Source organism: Protomyctophum bolini (genome assembly GCF_963924005.1).
Source record: "Protomyctophum bolini genome assembly, chromosome: 24".
Classification (NCBI taxonomy): domain Eukaryota; kingdom Metazoa; phylum Chordata; class Actinopteri; order Myctophiformes; family Myctophidae; genus Protomyctophum; species Protomyctophum bolini.
In genome coordinates this window covers 7784583-7808373 of record NC_137885.1, presented here as the reverse complement: position 1 = coordinate 7808373, position 23791 = coordinate 7784583, and the positions used below count along the sequence as shown (strand labels likewise).

General features: G+C 43.2%; 1 protein-coding gene across 1 annotated transcript; it reads right to left on the bottom strand.

Moving 5' to 3' along the window:
• Positions 1-1557: 1557 nt before the first annotated feature.
• On the bottom strand, positions 1558-10239 carry LOC308311996 (gap junction alpha-1 protein-like). The gene is made up of 7 exons (XM_080758840.1): positions 9927-10239; positions 9329-9407; positions 7940-8185; positions 6110-6196; positions 5293-5388; positions 4019-4381; positions 1558-3418 (listed from the first exon to the last, which is right to left on the bottom strand). Exons 2-7 carry the CDS (start codon positions 9395-9397, stop codon positions 3032-3034), a joined length of 1248 nt encoding a protein of 415 aa, XP_080614966.1. The 5' UTR covers positions 9398-9407; positions 9927-10239; the 3' UTR covers positions 1558-3031.
• Positions 10240-23791: the final 13552 nt, after the last annotated feature.

Genomic DNA, 23791 nt, shown 5'->3' with positions numbered 1-23791 from the left:
TATGTGGGGAAACACTGAAAAGCCCTTCAAGGACATCTGGAGGTCCCTATACACCCAACTTTGACAATCACTAGCCTACTTGTGGGACTGTCAGATATCGTACATACATTATTCACAAAATAATCAGGTCAGACCTGTTGCCTAACGGTACGTTTTAACAGCGGGCGACAGCCAGACGAATTTTCCAGGAAGTGCATTATTTGTCAACGGGACCCGGCAACTACTGGCGATGGAGGCGATAGCAGGCGAACCAGGCGATGGTCGAAAAGTGGGCGGAGGAATGTCGGCCGAAAAGATACAAATAATTCATCTTTTGGGCGATAGTGGGCGATAGCCAAGGAAATTCAATCGACGCTCGCCGTTGGTCTCTAAGGTCTCCCACTGTTAAAACGTACTGTCACACTAGTATGCAGGCACTTAACTTAATATACACAAGAAAGTGTTAAAGGTAGGGTACGTGCTATTTGTGTTAAATAGTTTCTCACAGTAATCATTGCTGTCTCTGCAGCTCTTTTCGTTTAGTCAACATAAAATGAATTTTCAGGTTGGGAACTTGGGATACTAATTTGATCAAATCAGGAAAGATTACTCACACAGGATACAGGATAAACAAGTGAAATTGGAAGTGATGACACAATGAAGTTAGCAGACAAATTTGGAACTGGAACGATTGGCCGAAACTGGGCAACCCACCTGAAAATGTACTGTTTATTAAAGATCTGGTTTAACCAAAATTCTTTTAAATTTCACCCAACTTTTCATTTAACTAGAGCAAACCTCTTTTCTCAAACCTGGGCTCCAAAGGTGCCCCTAAATTACACTCTTCATTTTTTTAATCGGTACGGTACGTTTCGGAAATGTGCAAATCTTTTCCCCTAAGATAGATAGGGGATAGAATATCAGTTTCCATTATAGGAGTAGTTCCCAAACCTTTTCACCCAAATTAACACTAATTGACCCACGGACCCCCCATTTGAAAAGATATGCCACAGAAGACCCCCATAAGAGAAGATTTTTATGGCTCTAGCAGTGATTCTCAACCCGTTTAATTTCAAGGACCTCTAGTTTGACATGCATTAGTCTACGGACCCCCATTTAATGGCATTTCTATCTCTGGGACCCCCAATTTATCGATGTAAATTTAAATCTGAGAGTGTACAAATGGAACCAAATGGATTGGTTAGGGTCCATTTGGTTCCATTTGTACACTCAGAGTTACAGACCCATAAGTGTCCATTTGGTTCCAAACTATCCTTTAGCTGGGTGGGGACCCCCTGGAACTCCCTCAAGGACCCCTGGGGGTCCCCGGACCCCACTTTGGGAACTACTGCCTTATAGGACATGCTGAAAATAACTTCATCCCTATTATTGGGGGAAAGTTCACCATCAATAGCCGATCTACAAGCTCGCAATGTGACACAACGTACGTGACGCGTTGGGAGTTTGTAGATCAGTTAATTCAATGTTTTCATTGCATTGTACCCTCGCATGAAATGGAGGTTTTCAGGTCACTGCATGTGCTCTTGTGCAAGGTGGATTAAACAAACTTAAATCAAATTCAGCTTTGGAAACATTCTTTTATGACTTTGTTGTTGTAGTTTTGTCTGGATTGTGTATACTCAAACAAAACGCATAATCCAGTTAGCAGTATAACACAGTCATTCTAAAGATGATCCATATAATAATAATAATAATAATATTAAACATGAACAAAGGATTTGCACTGGGTAACTTGCAGGGAGAGAAATTTGCTTCCAAACAAACAGCATTCATTCAAAGTTTATCAGGACAAATATATTACACCAATAAAAATAACGGGAATAAAAATTGCAAAAGCTCTCCCACATAGTTGTATGTTCTAATAAATATACAGGCACTAGTCAAGCTAATCATTCAATCACTCAAATAATAAATTTGCATCAAAGGACTTCTGATTGTTGTGAATTAAATAAAGTATGGCATTGGAAAAGAAACGCCAACTACAAATATATATATTTTTTTGTGTTTTGGAATGTTATGCGAACATCAAGTATTTCCCATGGTCTCCTGCCAAGAACCAAAATGTTCAACAATAGACCCTTATCACAGCATACATTGTAACGTGTAAACGCAGCTGAAGGTAATAATAACGTTAACTGTGGGTGTTTCATTTAGGTTTTTATTGTGTGTGCTGGTATGATACGGGCTCCTGTACTTTGTGGGTGCCAGCCAGGCCGGCCCACACAAGAAACGTCTCAATGAATCACGCTCACAATTAACATTATTACTTGTTAAAGAAAAAGGCCTTGCCGGTGAAAACAGTCTATTGATACAGTCCAAGTCCTCAGAGTCATTGTGAGAACTGGAGCCACTACTGTGCTCCCTCCATAAGGGAAGAACTCATCGTTCTCTGGACAATGGCTTCAAACAGGAAGTGCAAACTTTGAAAGAAGTATAAAAAAGAGAAGAAAAAAAAAAAAGAATAGAAAACAAGATATACCGACAAAGCCTTGTCATTTTTCCCATCATGTCAAAAAGGCACTTTCGCTCGCAAGCACAGTTTATATATTCTCCTCGGGAGAACATGACTCATCCTCTCGATGGGAGGAGGTACTCTTACATTGTCTCAAAGTCTTGATAAATATCCTCTGTTGTCGCCATCCAAAAAAAATTAACAAAGGCCCCGAAACGGTTCACACCGAAAATGCCCAGGAGGAGTGTTTTGGCCCGGCAGGAAACGGAGATCCAGGAAGCAAAAAGGGGGGATTCTCTCATTGTGCTGCACTGGGAGGGGTTTCCTTTCCTGCAAAATCCATGTGCAGCCCCGATCGTCTCCGCTCTACTCAAGACGCCAGCGGTCCAAAGAGTATCTCAATCAATAACCAAAGAACCAAGACTGGGAGCCGCCGTGTGTCGCCTCACCTTCGCGGCGTTATAATAACAGTGTTTCTCCCCCACCACGCAGCCCTTCCCCCCTAAAAACACAACGACGTCGGGGATCCGAATTTGGGCCTCGATCGCAAAAAAGTGCAGTCGTCTTCCCCAATCCTTTTTAAATATCCAAGTCGTCGGGCCGCGCGCGGCTGCTGGCCTGACTGCTCGGCCTGTTGTCCTGCTGCTGCTTCAGCATGTGGAACTCCTTCCCGCCGCCGGAGCCCACCTTCTCCGGAAGGTCGTAGCATCCGGGCAGCGGCGGGTGGCAGTTGGAGTTCTGGAAGCTTCGCGGGTGTTGCTGTTGCTGCGAGCCGGGGAAGCCCTGGTGACTGTGGCAGTCGCTGCTTTCGTTGTTGTTGTTGTTGTGGTGGTGGTGATGGTGGTCGTTGTTGTTGGTGCCATCGCCTCCTCCGGTTCCTCCTCCTCCTCCTCCTCCTCCTCCGCCCGCCCGCTGGCCCAGCTGGTTCTGCTCCGTGCTGAAGTTGGTCCAGTTCTGCTCGCTGGCCTGTTACGGTGTTGGGAGTTTGACAGCACATTTTGACTTTAGTCGTAGTCTTTTGAATAATTTTCTTTTTTTTTAAGTCATGTTGCAGACACCTGAAATAGTCTCGTTGTATAGTCGACTAAATCTGCAGTTGATTTGGGTCCACTGAAGTTTATTTTTTGGTGGTGCCGTGATGGCATCGAAATGGCTGATTTTCACTTTTCGCCGAAAATACTAGCTCATCTACAAGCTCACGCTATAGCTGCAGCGCAGGGCTTTCTGAGCTTGTAGCTCAGCTACGGTATTTTCAGGCAGCTCTGAGTTCACAACACGTCGCAGCGTGACGCGTTGTGAGCTTGCAGATCACCTGTTTTCGGACACCCGCACACACCCACCCATGATGACTTGTCTTAGTTCTGCTGGATCTCTTCTCCACTAGTCCCTCCCAAACATAAACTTTGTCTAGTTTTTATTTGTTGACAAAATTGTATTTAGTCTCAGTTTTAGCCATCATAGCTTAGTTTTTGCTTAATTTAGTATCGCCTTTTTTTTGCGATACTGATATTGCGCATGTTCATACCTCGATAACGATACGATAACGAATGTATTTTGCAGTCTTACCTGCTTGTTGTAGTTGCTGCATGAGTTGCCCTTCTCGGCCGTGGCCAGGTTGTAGGACATGGGGGCGGACGGTGGCGGGCAGCCGTTGTAGTATTGGTACGCCACATCCCGGCCGGGGGTCCCCGGGGGGAAGTTGCTCCGCATTTTGTCCTTGACGCGCTTGATGGAGATGTAGAAGAGCTCGATGACGTTGAGGACGATGGAGACCAGCGACACCACCAGCATGAAGATGATGAAGATGGTCTTCTCGGTGGGGCGCGACAGGAAGCAGTCGGTCGTGTGCGGACAGGGGTCGCAGTCACACTCGTAGCGCGCCACCAGCGTGAAGCCGTACACATACCACTGGATCGTCAGGAAGGCCACCTGCGGAGAGGAACGCAGCTGTGTTAAGGAAGGGACGCTTTGAAGAGGACATGTGCACAGTAACACCGCTATGAAATGAACAAAAAAAAACCTGAATTGTGAGGGATGTTTCCATACAGTTTTGTTTTCATATCTTGATCACTTAAGCATTATGGCTTGACCTCAAGGGAGTCTTAGTCGACTACCAATCTCTAGTGGATTAGTCGATGTTTATTTTTTCTATGATTTTACTTGGAGATTGGCCTAATTTGTTATATTAATTAACAAATACCGTAGTTTGAAAAAAAAAATACGATACATATCATGATTTATTTGGAGAAACCAAGCAAGTATATGTTAAATCAGACTGTATAGCACCCCCCACAGCTCAAATGGAATGATTCTCTATCGCAATCTCACAGTCGGGGGGACAGCCCTCATGACAAACTACATACAGTAGCTTAAGTACGAAGCTCACAATGTGTCGCATCGTCACGGTACATTGTGAGGTTGATGATCTGCGATTTTCATCCCAGAGTTAACGTAGTTAAACTTCTTTTCCCCAAGAATGTGTTAAAAATGTCTTAATAATTTTCATTGGTTAAATGTTTATAAAACCCACTTACAACCTGGCGTCCCTATCTTGGGCATGTGAAGAAAACAGCTCAAATAAAAGAGGGTGATGGCGATGCACTAAGCTACTAGCTAGTAGATCGGACAGCTACTAGCTAGTAGATCGGACATTGTTGCTACAGTACTTTTGTGTGACACTGTCATGCAACAAAGTATACAATGGGGCATTCATTTATGGGAATAAAACTGAGATTAAATATGGATATGGATTAAATATGAAAATATGGGTACACATTTTCCCATACCCGACAACAGCGACAATGTCATACACGGTATATTAAAAAGAAAAGTTGGCCCACCTCCAAGACGGACTTGAGGATGATACTGAGGATGTACGTTCTCAACAGAGGCCCTTTCATCTTGATCTTCCCATGGTCCCAAATGCCGTACTTTATCTTGGTTGAGAAATCATAACAATGATGAAAATGTAATCAAATCATAGACGTATATGAAATGGAGGAGAAGCGGACGAGTATGAACTGGGCCACCAAAACGACAAAGACATAAACAATGCTGTAAATATACAACTTCATACGCGTATCAAAGCAACATTACATCACATCAGTAGCACATATTATGAAGTAGTTGGATTGGTAACCGGAAAGGCTGGCCCCAAAACACGCCCCCCCCCCCCCCCCCCCCCCCCCCCCCCCCCGATGTTCTTGGCTTTGTTTTACTGAGGGATATATAAGGTTAGAAATACGTTTAGGGTTAAGCATAGCTTTACTGAGGTTACGTTTAGGAATAAGGTTAGTTTTAGGCATAGTTTTACTGAGGTTAAGGTTAGGGAATAAGGTTAGGTAGGCATAGTTTACTGAGGTTATGTTTTAGGAATACCAGATGGCGACCATTCCGAGGTCACCGGATTTGCCCCCGGCGACTGTTTTGGGGTGAGCGTTTTGGTTTTGGTAGGTAGAAAAAACCTGTAGGAAAAAACAGGGATGTGGGCAGGGAAACACCCCTATACTTCTATGATGTCACTGAGCATCCTTTGAAGGTACCCAAGGGCCCCACCCACCTCAGACATCAGCAACATTATGAAAATAACATGAACATAATTGTCCGGGTGAAAATCACCCAGGTTTAGTGTTCTATAGGACTAAAAGTATGACCGACCTTTTTCAGCTCGAGCTTCCTGAGCAGAACTTCCACATCTTCTCCTCTGCCCTGGATCTCCCTCAGCCTCTCCTCCTTGATCCTCAACTGCAAGACACGAAACCTCAATGAAGGTCCCATTTCACAGGTTCTCAAATAGAATCCTTAAGAAAATAGCCGATCGGATATTTTGAAATGCCAGAACTCTACCGTATGTAGGGGCTGAAGTGGTTCATGTATGTTTTGGAACAAGTAACTAAAGTTGTCGACGAATTGTAGTGGATTAAAAGTAGAATATTTTGCATCTGAAATGTAGTGGAGTAGAAGTAAAAGTACTGAACATTGGACAACAAAAGAAAATTTCAAAATTGTGCTTACGTACAGTACTTGAGTAGACGTACTGTACTTAGTTACTTTAGACCACTGTGTGAGACTATAGATATTGTCTGAGGATCCTCTGGATCTGTGGAACTGGAACTTCATGTGGACAGCCAGTGACCTCAGTTACCGGTATTTACAAACATTTTCATGTCGAGGGCCGCCAAACTGCTGCAAACAAGCTGTGGACAGGATTTTATGCCAGGGACCCCCAGAAGAGAACATTTCTGAACTATGAAATGGGATTGATGTAGTTACACTGAGTGTGATGTTCACACATTTTGGAGCCACGTCGATAACCCCTGGGGGTCCCAGACTCCCCGGATGTCAATTTTAGAACCCACATCATCTATCTATGACTCCAAATTAGCCCGACCAGAGCTCTATTGACGTCCATTATGGAAGTAAAGTTAAATATTACAAAACGTATCAAACCTAAATATGTGGAAGTACGTGTTGATGTGAGATGCAATACTATGACATGAGTTTGACGTTTGGGAGCAGGAAGGCAGCCAGCCACCGTTGGATGTTTATATGACAAAGAGGACCTGCGTCGGGTCCAAGTAAACACAGTCACTTTGGACGATGAATTTGCATCACAAATCAGAATAAACTTTAGAGTGTGTGTGTGTGGGGGAGATGCTGAAAATCTGTTATTTGTGTGAAGCGGCACTGTCATACAGGGTACCCCCTTACGGTCATTGTTTAACACAGTGTTGTTAGACAGTGACACCGTTATCAAACCCCCCCCCACACATAATGTTTTATATTTTTGGGAAGCCACCAAATACAGAGTCATAAACGGCTCATAGACAAGTGAAATCATAGACCTTCCCGAAGATGGAGGCATAGATGAGACATAGACCACCGACATTCGTAGAAACATCTAGTCGTACAACAAAGATGTGTATTGTATCGTTTAATAGATGACTGCCATGCACTTTCCCAAACATGCGGTCATTCTTCATAGACATAGAGTCTACTCTAGACTTGCCCAAATATGGACTTCTACTAGGGGTGTGTAACGATACATCTTAACAGCGATAAGTACATTTTTGAGGGGCACTATAGCGCCTCCTATGTCCAGCTTTGAGGGTTTGTGTACAAATCGCAATTATTACATTTTTTTAATAGCAGATCTATAAGCTTACAACACGTCACGAAGAGATGTGTTGCTTGTAGATCAACTATTTCTGCTATTTTGTACATTTTTTGTAAAGATTCTTTTTTAATTATTATATGTGTCAGTGATTTCTTTGTATATTTAAATTATTTGTCAAATCTGCCCTGTGCAATTTGTGATTCCGGAGCCTAAAAGCCAAACAGAATTACACTTTCTAGCGTTCCAACGTTCAATGCAAAAAAAAAGAATGCAAAATGATTTGTGTGACAATGAATCGTCAACTTAAATGTGTAATCATAACAGCAGCAGCCATGCCGCTCACCCCCCCGCCCGCCCCGAAAAACACGCACCTTCTCCTCCTTGTGCATCAGGTAGAAGACGTGGCAGAGGTAGAGGAGCGTGGGCGTGGAGACGAAGATGATCTGCAGCACCCAGAAGCGCACGTGGGAGATGGGGAACTTCTTGTCGTAGCACACGTTCTCGCAGCCCGGCTGCGCCGTGTTGCAGTGGAACGCAGACTGCTCGTCCCCCCACGCAGACTCCACGGCCGTGCCCAGCACCAGGATGCGGAAGATGAAGAGCACCGACAGCCACACCTGGAAGAGAGATTTTTTTTTATTTGATTTTTTTTTTTTAACAAATCTTTTGTTTAAAGTGAATCATCCCTCGTGTGAAGTGAGGGGCTCCCATAACTGTGGCTATATAGCCACGTGACCTCACTGCTTAAAGCCAACATTAAAAGTCCATAGACTTGGCTGCCACATGACGGCACAAGTGGGATCCTGTTTTTGAGGGGCGCTAGCCCCTCCTATGGCCAGCTTTGTGTGTGTGTGTGTGTGTGTGTGTGTGTGTGTGTGTGTGTGTGTGTGTGTGTGTGTGTGTGTGTGTGTGTGTGTGTGTGTGTGTACCCCATAGCGATGATTTGATCGGCTGGGAGCTTAAAAGGTGAGATAAAAAGAAGTGAGGACAGAAAAGTGAGGACGTCAAAAGTGATTGGCCGGAATGTGATGATGTATGATGATAAGAGCACCCCTCACTGTCCATAGACGTCATTTCTGAAACCCAGACGTTGGAGGGGATAGTGCCCCTCAAAAAACTATCGGCTATTTCAAATACAGTCATTTTATCAAGGCAACACAAAAAAGTGAGCGAGTGAGTGAGTGAGTGAGTGAGTGAGTGAGTGGGTGGGTGGGTGAGTGATTGAGTGAGTGAGTGAGTGAGTGAGTGAGTGAGTGAGTGAGTGTCAGATACTTAGTTTAGACTAGTCATTGGTTAGACATGGGTTAAGGTTAGGTTTAGGTGTGCTGCCCCGTGGGAGGTTAGGTTTAGGGTGAGGGTTTGAGATAGGTTGTAGTCGTAGGACAATACTGGTCTAACCAATGACCAGTGAGTGAGTGAGTGAGAGAGACAGACAGACAGACAGACAGACAGACAGACAGACAGACAGACAGACTGACTGACTGACTGACTGACTGACTGACTGACTGACTGACTGACTGACTGACTGACTGACAGACAGACAGACAGACAGTGAAAAGGGAGGGAGAGAAAAACAAAGAAAGAGAGACAGAGATGAATGAGAATCCAGGAGAAAGATGAGAAATATGATAATGATGATGATTAGTAGTAGTATAGGCTATAGTGTAGTATAGTATAGTATAGCCTATACAACATTAAAGTACTGCATGATGTTTTTGTATCATTCAGATTGTTGATTGGCTTTAGATGCACTGACAGACCTTTCCTCCAGCAGTGGAGTATGCCTGGACCTTGTCCAACAGCTTTCCCAGGGCGCTCCAGTCACCCATCCTTCACTCACTGGAGAGAGAGAGAGAGAGAGAGAGAGAGAGAGAGAGAGAGAGAGAGGGGGAGAGAGAGAGAGAGAGAGAGAGAGGGAGAGAGAGAGGGAGGAGAGAGAGAGAGTGAGTCACTTAAAAACTGCTAAATGCTAATGTTATAAAAAAAAAATCCTGAGGAGAGAATTAGCTAGAGAAAAGTTTTAAACAATACCGAAAAGTGTTATTATTTTACCTCGAAGGAAACATTGATCATATGTATATTAATTTAAACTACATAAATCACAGCAGGTTTTTTTTTGCGGTTTTCTAAGTTATTTCCTCTCGCATTTCTTCTTACAACTACGTGTCTGGTCTCAAATCTGGTCTGTATAGCGGCCAAACTATACGACCATCAGAGTTTATTTCTTGATTTTCTTTAATGTCACGCGTTGGTTAACAACTAAATATCCGCGAGCTGGAATCGTCAAATACAGTTCGTAAAACGTCTGAGGATTTAAATTGTATTATAAAGCGTTGAATAAGTCAGTCAGTAACTAACCTGGCAGGCAGAGACCCAGTAATAACGGGATCACACGATGTCCGCTTCACTCCAATAAAAAAAGTTGTTTTGGGGAGAAAAAGTTGGTCTTGTTCCGCCGAGCTGGTCTGCTGGTGTCAGCCTGAAAACCAGTCCATCGTGAAAGTTTTGTTTGTTTGTTTGTTTGTTTTTGTTAATCCAGACACGGACGGGAAAATCACGGGACTCTGACTGTTCAGTTAAAAGAATGCGGTTTCATTCAGTTCAGAGAGTTGTCTTCGTCATCTATTCCTTGACGTTGTGAGTTCAGCTCAGCAGCCTCTGGCTGGCTTCCTCCGCCTCTCTCTCTCTCAGTTTTTTCCACCTCTCCAGCGTCTGAACTCTGAACGCATCCAGATGTGGTTGAGGAGGGACCACAAAAATGAGACTTTGTCGCCATCTACTGTATTCGAGTGGTATTTCAGCAGCGTTCCTCTGCAGCAGTGGTTGTGGTTCGGGGACCACCAGTGGTCCTCGAGACGGTTCCAAGTGGTCCCCAGCTAAAATGATGGAAATTGTGGTCACCAGAACACCGTTTCTGGCATTCTGGGGGAGGACTCCCAGACAGACCCCAGTCACACCACGCTTGGGGAGTCTGGGGAGTCGGAGTATATCCTTCCCACTCCTAAAAAAAAACCCTGGGTTGGGTTCTCACTTCTCACAGTCCAACTGGCAAGTTGGCAGCCCTGGACCAGAGACTATAATCACGTTCTATGGATGGCTACATTTTAATTGCATCTTGCAGTGTTGTAGTGGTATTTAGAAACGGGGTTTATTGCCACAAAATATATTTTAGACGTGATTTTAGACGCCCCCACACGCGCACACACTACACCACTGATTGATTGATTTAAATATTTATTAACAGTTTGCAGAATTACAGTACATTTTCAAGCACAACTCAATAGAAGACTGTTAACTGTGAGTGGACGACCGCATAAAAGCATTTCTACTTGTTTGACCCACCATTTTCATTTCATTAAAACATTTAGACACGATCGAGTCGAAGTCAACTAGAATTCAAGCAGTCCAATTATCTCAGTGGAAGCACACTAGCCCAGAATATATAATATATTGGAAGTGAGCTGCGATGAAGAAGTGAGCAAATTAAGTTAGGCTTTTATTATTGTAGGTGCTAAACGCCGTGCAGATTTCTGCAATGGGTGTCATCACTTACCTGATGTTTTAGGCTGATTTGAAAACTGTCTTCCTCAGCCTAGTGGGAATGCATTTCTTTCATGTGGATTCCCAGGGATTCGATTTCCCAAAAGTTGCGTAACTGATCTGACAGTGCCTGTTCCTGATGTGCATCACTTCAATGTCCACAACTTCAGTTAGCGTGGTGACTTCTCCTCGCACCAGCCATCCAAATACACTTTCCAGTGCAACTAGTCCTTCATTCAGTCTCTCCATTTTTCCTGTGACCAATTTCCAATATTGGTCTCCGCCAATTAGGACTCCTAATTCCACATGCATCCATCCCTATGATGGGTACATCTGCTATGGGCATTCCTTTTGCTTCCAAGTCCCTCCTTATCTTTCCGTTTGGCGCTTTAATCATAGAAGAGCTCAACTTGGGTGTTTCCAATAAATGGACATCAATGCTTTGATTGTTCTTAATATTTCTCAAACGAGCCTTCACTTTCCTGCAGGTAATATAATTCTCTGGGGTGTTTTGGAACCAAACACATACATATTCAACGTTTCTTTACCTATAACTGGCAGGTTAAGTGCTCTGGAAATATCCTCTTTAATTAAACTGCGGGTGCTACCCCCATCTAATAGGCACCTGTGACCTGGCTACTTGGCTTTGCGTTGGTGCATCTATCCAAATGTTAGCTGTCTGCAGTATTACTGTAGCCTAGCCTACTATTGTCAGAGTTGCTTGCTACAACTGCAGCCTGTCTGTCGTTGCCGTGGTCGGCGCGTCTATCATGCGCTGTATATTGACTGGCTGTTTGATTGCAAACTGTTTTGTGGTGCCTGCGCCCGCACTCTTCACAGTGAATGCCCTGCGTTCTACAATTACGCGCGACATGCCTGCCTACCTACCAGACATACAAAACACCTGCCTTGTTTCCTCAGTGTTTCTCTTCTTAGTTCAACAGTCAGTTCAGTACACAGTTCTTGGATTTGTGATTACCATTTACCATTACAGAATAATGCATTTTGAATCATCTCTGAAACTCGCAGCATGGAATGCAGCTGTCGAGGCAGCGCCGCCGCTGTAGGTTTTCCCTTTTCCGTTCTTTTCTCCCAGTTGCGCTCTGAGCGCTCTCTTGATTCTCATGGGGGTTCATGCGTTCCTTGCGTAAGATTGGCCGCAGCAGGTGCGTGCATGTTTACTTTCACTTTCACTTTGGGCTTCATCACTGTCACTGTGGCAGAAGCAGCGTGTGCAATATGGCTTTTGGAAGCTTTCCGGTCGTATTAATAACAATCATCGTTTTCTACATCTTTTTTGGAGAAGCCGACAATGGTAAGTAGGCCTCTAGTAGCCTGATTGATTGATTGAAATATTTCAATATTTCAATATTACAGGATATAGTGTCATGCTCTCTCTGAACGTAGGTTAGCTATTATCAGTCCAAGTTCCAACGTCCATGTATCATTTATACGCTCCTCAGTCGCTAACTGACTGAGATTTCATTGGTAAAAGCCAGTTTTATCAGTTCGAGGGGCGCTTTGCCCTTCAGCCGGTTATGTGCATGATGTACTTGCTCTGTGGGGGAAGGGGTCTTCAGAGCAGGGGTCTTTAGAGTTTTTCAGGCAAGATGGAGCAGGGACCTACCATACCAATATTTTGAATAACATTGTGTAAACTTGCAGATTAAACCGGCTTTTCATAGATTTCATAGATAGCCACAAAACGTGGTTGACACTCAGCACCATCATTGGTGTTGTGTAATGCATGTTTGTTCGTTTGTTTTATATGGTCATCCTTATTTTCTAATAATATTCTGGATGAATGTGTACTTTCAGACATTTATACACTTAAACCATGTTAACTTCACCTCGTAACTTGGTCTCCAACTCTAAACACACACACACACACACACACACACACACACACACACTGCTCTTGAATTCCCTGCAGGTCTAAAAAGAATGACAAACGATAAGTCTTTTCCACAGCTGAGTCCAGCGGACCTCGCTACGTTTCCAGAGGCGAGAGTGTTACCCTGAGTCCTGCGATGACCGGGACTCCTACTGACATCCTCTGGACTCACGGCAAGAACAAGGCCGTCGAGTGGGAGGGGGGCAACCCTGGCGACCCTGCAGCTCAACCCGTCTACAGAGAATACGACAAGTTCAAGGGCACAGTCACTCTCAACGCTGCGACAGGAGAGCTCACCATCAGGGCGCTGACGACAGCCTTAAGCGGCTTGTACGAGATAGAGTACACCGTTGATAAGAGGCTCCATCGCCACAGTGAATTGGTGGAAGTGCTTGGTAAGTGCTGAGAAGAACCATTTGTTCATTGACATAGCTAATTTAGCTGGCCACACGTGCAATCCATAACATCACATCCATAACACATGCCACATCGCCAAAATGTCTTTACTGTCAGTGATTCTCAAAAAAAATGATGTCAAGGATGTTTGTATGTATTTGGACCTAAATCCAAAAGAAAGTACTCACATCTCTTAAAAAAAAGTGCTGAACTAAAAGATGCGGTACAGGAGAAGGAGATGTTGTCCGCAAAACAGTGTGCAGACTAGGCCTTCTCCTGTATGTATTTGGACCCCCACCTTAAAATATTTTGTGCCAGAGACCCCCGTACAATTTGTAGTTTTGTCGTTTAGGCTAGATCGGCTATTTTCAAATATCCGATTTATATAGGGTTTAAGAGGTTAAAATAAGGACCCCACTGCTGTAAAGGGACAGCTCTTTTGGGAAGAGGCATTTTGGTCCCTATCTCGCATGCCACTTACCTTACCTTGTTGCCATTTTTAACACATTTTAAATTGTTCAAATTTAATTTGTTCACTCAGGCTTTTGGCAATTGGTTCATTGTTTTTTTTTTTCTGTATTGTAAAGTGTCCTTGGGTTTCTTGAAAGGCGCTATATAAATTCATTCTTTTTCACTATCCTAAAATGTTGTTCAAAATAGTCAAAAAGGCCTCAAAGGTAAAGTTTAGGCACAGGATAGTGTGGGAACACTTTGATGCAATACCTCTTTTCAACAAGTAAAGTAGGTGTCCTACCTGACCACAGAATATAAACTATCAATAGAAGAGCTGGTAGTCCAAATACACAACATTTGTGTTAGTTATAGTCTACTACTACAACCATATTGCTCAACAGTAATGTTTTATACACACAACCTGTTATGGAGCTTTATTTTTAAGAAAGTGTTACACTGTGGCTTTCAGTTCCCCTTTTCTAACCATACTTTAATTTTGTTAATACTCTAGAATTCTCCTCCCTCTCCTGCAGTATGAATGAATTAATGAATGAATGCCTTTATTGCAGACTAAGGGTCCATAGAGAAACATACAAAATACAATATACATCCAATAAAAAACAGTCCAAATGTACATGTTAGACAGACATTTGTGACAGTTATAAATAAAGGCTTTTAAGCCTATTGTCTTCTAAGGCTAAATGAGTATCTAGTGCAACTTTTGACAGGGTTATTTATACTGACAATGATGCTATTCACAGACTCATCCAAGCAACATATGAATCTATGCATTAAGTTCCGGGGGAACAGCTTGAAAAGTATTGACTCTTGCAGCCACAAACATTTCAATTGCACTGAACCATCTATTGCAGATGGTATGGCGGTATTGCAGTTGCTGTACCGCACTGTTGTGACGGAGTAGAACCGCTGCTCCTTCGCCTGGAAAGGAGTCAGCTGAGGTGGTTCGGGCATCTTGTTATAGGATGCCTCTCGGGTGCCTCCCTATAGGGAGGTCCTCGACGCACGTCCCACTGGGAGGAACGTCTCGGAATCCCCCAGGAGAAAGTCACTAATGTTGCTCTGGAGAGGGAACTCTGGAGCACTCTGGTATAGCTGTTGCCCCACGCGACCCGACTACGGATAAGCGGTTGACCCCACTGGTAAACCTAAATGGGCCTGATTCACTATTTCCCCACTTGACTCTCATGGTTTGGTTGGCATACCAATAGGCCAAGATCCTAACTATGCCCCCAGGCACCCCTCTTAGGCTTATTTTAATAAAAATCTTTCTATGATTAATACGATAAAAGGCTTTCGACGCATCAAAAGGACTGTTGAGTTTTGCCCTCTATGTTTGTTTACAATTTCCTTCAAAGCATATATACACAGATCAGTGCCATGCTTGGGTTTGAATCCAAACTGAGTCAATGTACTCATTTATCTTGTCCAACAGAATCCTTTCCGATAATTTAGACAGTATGCTGGCTAAAGCTATAGGTCTGTAATTGTCAACGCTACTAACTTTACCAGCCTTGTCCTTTATAACTGGGACTACCGTAATAAAACAGAGGAATCAGGAAGTATACCATGAATCAGCTCTGCAGCCTTAAACCTACTAAGCAGGTTTAACAACTGAGCTTCATCCAGACTAGAGAGACGGATGCAAATAACCACTTCTAGTATGTGATACACAGGGACCAGGGTTATCACCTGGTGGTCTGTGGAAACATGAACGTTTAAGTAATACACAGCTGTAATGAAGTTCAATCAGTCGAGTAAACCAATAACCACAAAGATAACCACAAGATAAGGAGTGTGTGTGTGTGTGTGTGTGTGTGTGTGTGTGTGTGTGTGTGTGTGTGTGTGTGTGTGTGACTCATCAGATCAGAATCTCACTAGCTTTGCCTCTAATAATTTCTACATTCCAGACATCTTTCCCTCCTGCACTCTTCCCTTCCCCACTCACCCCCCCCCCCCCTCTCTCTCTGATTTAAGTTGTTTTCTTTGTTCTTTCACACCTCTTCTCCTTCATCATTCCAGTGTTGATTTCGTCCACCATAACAAATGATCTGTGACCCACAAATTGGTCCCGACCCTCCCAATGACGTGGTTACTAGTGAAAAGCTTTGATCTACAAGCTCACAACATGGTGCGAAGCATGGTGTGAGCTTGTAGATATGAGCGGTGCGCCTGTCACAGACATGCGGTTAGGTGTGCTGTTCGGCTCTGGCCTCTCCTTTACTCCCCAAATAACACGAGTCGTTCAAACATGCTACTTCCAATTAAGGAATATAGCCAGAATTTAAAAAATCCTGTCACCTGTGGACTTAGAAAATGTAATTTATGCTTTTATTTCTTCTCACTAGATTATTGTAACTATATTTATTCCAAAAAATAGTTATCCCGCCTACAATTAGGACAAAACTCAGCTGCCAGACTGTTAACCAACTCCAAAAGACGTGACCACATCACCCCCATATTAGCTATACTCTCCATTGGTTACCCGTTAGTTTCAGAATTTATTTAAACATTTTACTCATGACTTTTAAAGCCCTGAATGGCCAGGCTCCTAGCTATGTCTCTGACATGCTGAAACCCTACAGGCCTGTGCGCCCACTCAGGTCCTGAGACCAGGCCCTCCTGGAGACCCCTGCAGCTCAGCTTGTCCCCTAACCTAAGATATATGCAAAGTCAGTATCCACATTTAAATCTCTCCTGAAAACCCAACTTTATGTTAAAGCCTTTTCTTAATTGTCATTTGTGTATGTTTTGTATTTTGATGCCTGCTATTGCATGGGTTGTTCTTTTGTTGTTTCCTCTTGATGTAAAGCACTTTGTGACTTTGTCTAGAAATGTGCTATATAAATAAATTCATGATCATTCAGGAAACAGTTGCTGCCGGCCGTTCATTAATTGGGCCGCCTCAGCATCACGTTCTCATTCACAGGATTCACTTCATCCAATCACACACACTCATTCCAGCTTCATACCAGCTATTCAAACTGGAAGTGTGCACTGCTCATCCTGCTTGGTTGCTTGTTGCTGCACACTGATACTGCTGCGCTGCTGTCTGCTTAAACCTTTGCTGCTCAACCTCCTCCACCCCAGCTACCACCATCGTTTTGGATCTGCTATTTAGGTACGGGGCATTCGGAGTCCCTATGGTTGGGACTGATGTGCTTGATCAGAGTACCTAAAAAGCAGATCCAATTCATTGTCAAAACCATAATAAATATATCGCTCATTTTATACATTCATGAGTTCCTTTTTTGGTCTTGAGCTAAAACCGTTTGGGAACCACTCGTGTAGTAGGGTGTAAATGTATTTCTTTCTAACTATGTCTTACCATCTCTCTCTCTCTCTCTCTCTGAATGTTTCTACAGAGCCGGCATCCAGGCCTGAGATCACGTGTGACCGCTCCAACAACACTGCAGTGACTCTCCGCTGCTCAGCAGCCCAGGGCAGCCGGCTGCAGTACCGCTGGTCAGGGCTCGGCCTGAGCAAGGAACAGCAGGAGTCTGTGGTTATTACCGCCACCGAGGAGGGCATGTACACCTGTGAGGTGAAGAACCCGGTCAGTCGTGAACGGCGTAACTTTAACACTACGTCGGAGTGTGGTAAGAAAGAACCCCAAGGATGATTGTTATAACATTTGAGTCTGTTATTGTAACACTGGTTCCCAGACATTGGGTCCATTGGACCCATTTGTGAGCCGCGGACACATTTTTATGGGTCCCTTTATTTTTTTGTTTCTAAAAATCTAAATTTCCATGAATTAATAACATTCGTTATTCGTGACATTCGTGATGAAATACAAGACAAATTCCACAAATGTTTTAAAACGTGAGCTTGTAGATCTGCTATTTTCACTAGTTTGGGTCCCAGGGCAAATGTCTAATTTATTTTTTTTGGGTCCTGAGCTAATAGGTTCGTGAACTACTGTGCTATAAGATGCTTTCAGCCAGACAGGCTTACAATGAGTGAGGGGGACATCATTTTCTTGCTTGGGGGGAATCTTGTCATAGATAAGCCCATTAATGGTCAGTAAGACAGAGGACATACGCATAAACAATTGTGATCGTGCAACAGCTACAGTAGTTTGCTGTTTGACAGTCAAGTGGGGATGCGTGTGACTGTGGACACAGTTATGTGGGCCACACGTTTATGAACCGAATCGTTTCAGATGTGTGCAGATGAACACTGGGAACTCAACATTAAACTCTCTTTCCTTCACAGGCGTTAACAATGATACTAATTAAGGCTCTGTTCCATATAGTGTGCAAGGACTCCATAACTCTTAGAGTGTACAAGTGGAACCATTTGGTTCCATTCGCAGTATTACACACCCGTACAGGGCCATTTGGAACCCACTCAAGGACACTTTGAGACCCACTGGTGTAGCAGAGTGTTTCCAGTGAGCCAACGTTGCACAATAGCAGCACCCTGACTCTGTTTGACCAGAATGGGCCGAGACTTCATTAGTATCACCGGTAACACCTGTGAAAGAAGTAGGGAAGGGGCCCAAGTTCTGTCCAAAATGGCGTGTGTGCATAGAGCCCATTAAAAGTACACTTTGTGCATTTAATTTAACCCTAACCCTTGTGTCTAACATTAGCTCATTAGTTAATTAGTTAGTATTTATATGAACCAATAAGCCTCTTCAGATATGTGGTATTGTGTGGCTAACCATTCATTATCCCTAGTTCATTCCATATAATTCATACAGTATACTATACACACAGACAGACAGATAGACAGAAATCATGAATGTGTCTCCCACATTTAGGTGTAATTAACTGTTTACTTGAAAGCAAATGAAACCCAGTAATGTAATTGTGTTTTTCTCCTAAGTGGATCCTACACTACCTATACCAGTAGCTGTTGCTGTGGTTTTTGGAGTGGTTGGTGGTTTGCTTCTTCTCCTCCTTGTCGGCTGGCTGATTGGTGTGAAAACATCTAGTAAGTTTCTCTACCAATTTTAGGTTACACATAACATACAACGTGCTTACCAGTTACTGCTCGTGCTCAGCAGCTACGTGCAGTGTCAAATCATTTGCTGCTCATCATTTTTGTTATGTTCAGAATTGTTCTGATATACCACTGTTGCAAATGACTCAGTTGCAGCCTAAAATGTCTAGTCTAAGCACCGATCCTAGGGGTGTGAATCTTATTTTGTTTTTGATTCGTTACTGATAGACAAGCTCAAGTATCAAGATTGGTATCACGAAGGGAAGAATTCTATCGGCACTGATGGCACACCTCTAACATTGTTATGTTGTCGCTGTGTTTGAATCTCAGAGCCTTTCAGAAAGAGGATTCCTTCCACTGTGTGGGATAGATTCCCTGGGCCTCTGAAGAGATTTTTTCCTGAAGTTTTTCCTGAAGGTGAGTGAGCTTGAGAACTTCATTTGAGCAGTTTGTGATGTGACTTGGTCTGGAGTTGAACCACCATTCATATTAACGCATTATAATTACAAATAATGTCATTATAAAATGTATAATAGTATCCATAGGGATGAGCATACCAGCCATATAACACATGATATCTGTGTGTTCATAATACACCTCCAATCATTTAATCCCGCAGACAGGGCCCTTCACCCAATTTCAACCATATCTTCATATATTATTTGATCCTTAATGCTCATTATAAGAATAGAATTATAGAGAGCATTCGTAAATCTTAGGCGCTTGTGTTTTATAAATCAGACAACAAATCCGGAAGTACACGCCCCAAAACTTGAATGCATAACAATGTGAAGTGAAAACACACTTGTATTTCAGCTGGACACAGAGATCCAATTAAGCATCATATACCTAGAAAACTGCTTTTCATGTGTTCATCAAAATAGCTGACATTTGTTTTGTTCTTTATCTATTCTCCAACTACTGTATGTACCACCACAGATACATGTTCCAGTGGTACTGACCCATCCAATCCTGAAGCCATAAGAGAAGATCAGTCCAGTTCACCAGCTGTTGCCAACAAAGGAAAGGTTAAAATGCTAGAAAATGCTAGTGAAAACGCTAGTGAAAATGTACCATTGTTACAGAACACGTCCAACAATGACCCACAGGCGAAAGATAACGACAATAATGGACAAAGGACACACGAAACCAAAAGGACATCGTTCTTGCACCTGAACAGCGGGACGAGGGACGACGTGTCCGCACATGACACATCGGTGCCGGAGGGCACGAGGGATGTCCCTCAAAGGTCACCCGCCCCGCAGAAACCCCCGAGGCGCTCTCTGCACGCAGCCAACAAGGATCCAACACCAGAGAACCCGACGGGAGGAGAGGAGGGAGAGGGAAGGGGCGGCGTGGACGCGGGAGGAGAGGCTGAGGAGCAGGGGATGGTGAGTGAAGGAGGACAAGTCACAGAGGATGCGAGGGAGCTCAGGGAGGTGCAGGTTGCGTCCGGCGGAGGCGAGGGTGTAGCGCGGGCGGAAGGGAGTGAACGTCAAAACGTGACGGAGGACGCAGCAGGTGATCCGTGGCCGGCCTCGGAGGAAAGCCTGAGTGGATCTGCCCCCGTCTCGCCGGGCGCACACGTCCGCTGTCCCAGCGCAGCGGCTGCAAGTGAGGAGCAGATTAGAGAGGAGGACAGAATGGAGGAGGGAGGAGATAATGAGGACAGAGAGGAGGAGGACAGAGAGGAGGTGTACCATTCTGACACAGCCAAAACGGAGACTTTGCCACCGCCCCGAACCCCACCAGCATGTGAACATTCAGCCCTCCCTGACACCGCTTCCACCAACAATACACCTCCTGAGAATTCACCGGGAGCACTTCATAAGCAGGCTGTTTCTCCAAAACAGTCTGACTCTGAACATCTCTGAGCGCAAAGAAACTCTCCAAAGCCATGATCGGTGTGATGCACTCCCAGAACATTCTACAGGCTAACATGCTTGTTTACATAACCGGGTTTAATTTGACTCTGCTTCATGCACTTTTCCTAATCCTGCATCCCTGCGATACTATGAAACCCATCTGATACTCTGAGGTCTGTATACCTGCTACTACTGACCTACTGGATTACATGGTATACAATGGTTGACACTATTGCGGTAGAAGAGGATGCATACACAGAGAATATTGTATTTTGATACTGATCTTTTTTGTCATGGAACTCTAAGAATAACAAAACACATACAATTAATGTTCCTTATCTTTAGACATAGAGACCTCTTTTGAAAAGATCTTAGGCTACACACACTAAATCTGTTCTCTCTTCTATTCCCTGTTAGTTAAGCAAAATACCTACAATCAGTTCGTATTTAAGGTTGACCAAGAACACTTTACATACCTAGGTATCCTTGTTACAACATAATTTTACAAAGAGGGACCTGGAATGGGGGTCAAACCTTCCCTTGTAGGGTATATTCATTCTGTTAAAGTGACTATACAGTCATAAAAACTAGTAGGTTTTCATTCTCTAACTTTATGTGGAATACACCCGCTCCAGATAAATACATAATAAGGTCTGACCAACGTAATATTTCCATTGCATCCCACTGTAGTCCAGTAATAATGTAATTTGACCTCAAACTAAAAAAAAAAAAAAAGAACTCAGCTGATTTTGTATCTTCAATATATCCTGAATAACAGAAGAAACGTTGCCTGGAATTGTCTGAGGGGAAAGTTTTGAAAGCATTAGTTTTGCACGAAAAACACTCCTTGGGCTAAAAACAGCCATAGCCATCTTGACAAAATGTGTAAGAGGTCAGCACATTTGGGCAACTTTCTTTCTGTTATTCAGGATATTTTGAAGATAAAATCAGCTGAGTTTTTTTTTTTTTTTTTTTCAATTTGTTTGAGGTTGACCCCTTTTTATTCCATAGATTGCCTGTACTATTGTATTTTGGGTTTGGGATAGGTGCAAGAAAAGGTTCTAGCCTAGAAAAAACAGGTGGTGAAAACAAACCCACCCTATGTGCATGGACCCCTTGCTTCTACAGTACATAGATGTCTCCCTGTTTTTGTCCTGAAGAAGTAGGGTCAAGGTGGGCTTGAATATTAATAATTCACATTTTAATTCATTCCTTGGACCAGAATTGTATAGAATACTGTGTTGATTTGTCTCTGCATGCTTGTTTGTTGTGCTATTTTTATATTCTTTAAAATGTTTGGTTCAGGATAGTTGTATATAACCCTTGGACATTTTTCCATTCTAGAACGCGTGGACCCTCGCCGTGTACTGATGTTACTCCACGCGAGTAACATCAGTACTCGCGTTGAGTACTGATGTTACTCTTCATACAGTACAGTACAGTACAGTGTATGTTATCAATCGGACGTGCTAAACAGAAGCACGTATGGCAGAACACAATTATAAGGATAAGGACAGATTACATAGTCAAAGCAACAAAGCACAAGTGAACTGGCTATAGCCTCCAGAGAGCACATACAAGCTAGGTTTGTCCAACTCCAGCTTAATAACATCTACACTCACAGGGCCCAGAGTATTTTATGGATTACCCATTATACCAGAGCCAGCATTGCATTTACTTAATACTCGCCCAAGTGCAGAATAAATATGGGTAAATGCTCTTTTAGATGTGGAGCAGTTAATTGGATTTTCAACATGCAACCACTGCCCATCAAGAGCATAAGTATATATATATAAAAAAACGACAAAACGTGGCTCCTACCTTTTAGATAGTGTTGTAGATTAACACAGTTTTCAGTTTAAGTTATTACTTGCGCAAGCAGAGCGCGCAAGTAATAGTTTCGCCCGGTCCGTATGCACCGTCCCAGCCAACCCGCCACTTTTGATGCGTATGCAAATAAAACAGCAAATTGTGCCTGATTTGCTGGGACCAGAGTACATGGTGTGTATATGTATAACTAGCTCTCAATGATGACGTAAGAAATATGTGGATTAAAGGACCCAATGCCAGAGTGTAATTGGTCTTCGATTGTGACGTAATGACAATATGTTTTAGTGTTGGGAGGATTAAAGGTAATGTTCCTGTGTATACATGTATGTAATCTGGCACCACTGCCATATCAGGCACAAGTAGTCATTACGTAACATGCATAAAGTAGGTAGGTAGCTTGCGCACTAGTAGCTGGCCATCAGGTTCAGGTTCATTTATTTGTTTGTCCCCGTGGGGCGATTTAGTTTACAGCAAGGCATAACCCAAATCGCCCCACGGGGACAAACAAATAAATGAACCTGAACCTGAAGCCATTCATGGCCTACAAGTGTGCAACAAGCAAGTATGCACTCGACAGAGTGCAGTTCTAGTTTATTTATGCTGTTAAAAGATCTTATAGTTGTATAGTTTAGAGTGGGCTGTTTGTATAGACCAAGGACCACATCACAATGGAAATGCATAACATAAGACTTTGACTTTATTGTATGTATGTGCTGTATTTCTCTTTCAAGGGAAAATCTCGTTCAAATAAATAAATAATCAGTCACCTACAGATCTTTAAACACTGGCATCTTTTGTTGAGATTCTGAAACCGTAACTGCCCCTTCCCAACTTCCAATTATGAACTCTTTGCTCAGTATCTAGAAATTAGCCCGATCCTCAAGGCACGTCAAACTGTTCTGGGGTCTGTGCTGTCACTGCTGTGGTCAACAACATTTGATTTAACTGATAAAACAAAATTATGATTAAACAGGTGTACAGTATTTGTAGTACCTCTGCCTGGACACTAGATGGGGCACTTAAATACTTTCGTATGGTTCAAAGTCAAACTGTTATAATAACACTCGTCACACTTAGTTAATAACAACCTAAAACATGAACCTTGGTTGAAAAAAACCAAAGTTGTCCTTTAAGTAAAACATTTATGTACTTTTTCCACCACTGGATATTGTTTTGTTATTACATAGTGATTCTAGTTTACTTTCGGTTTCGATCCCCCGGGCGGAAACGTCTCTCTAACCCCCACAACAGGAAACCATATTAGCCTCCCCAGTCCC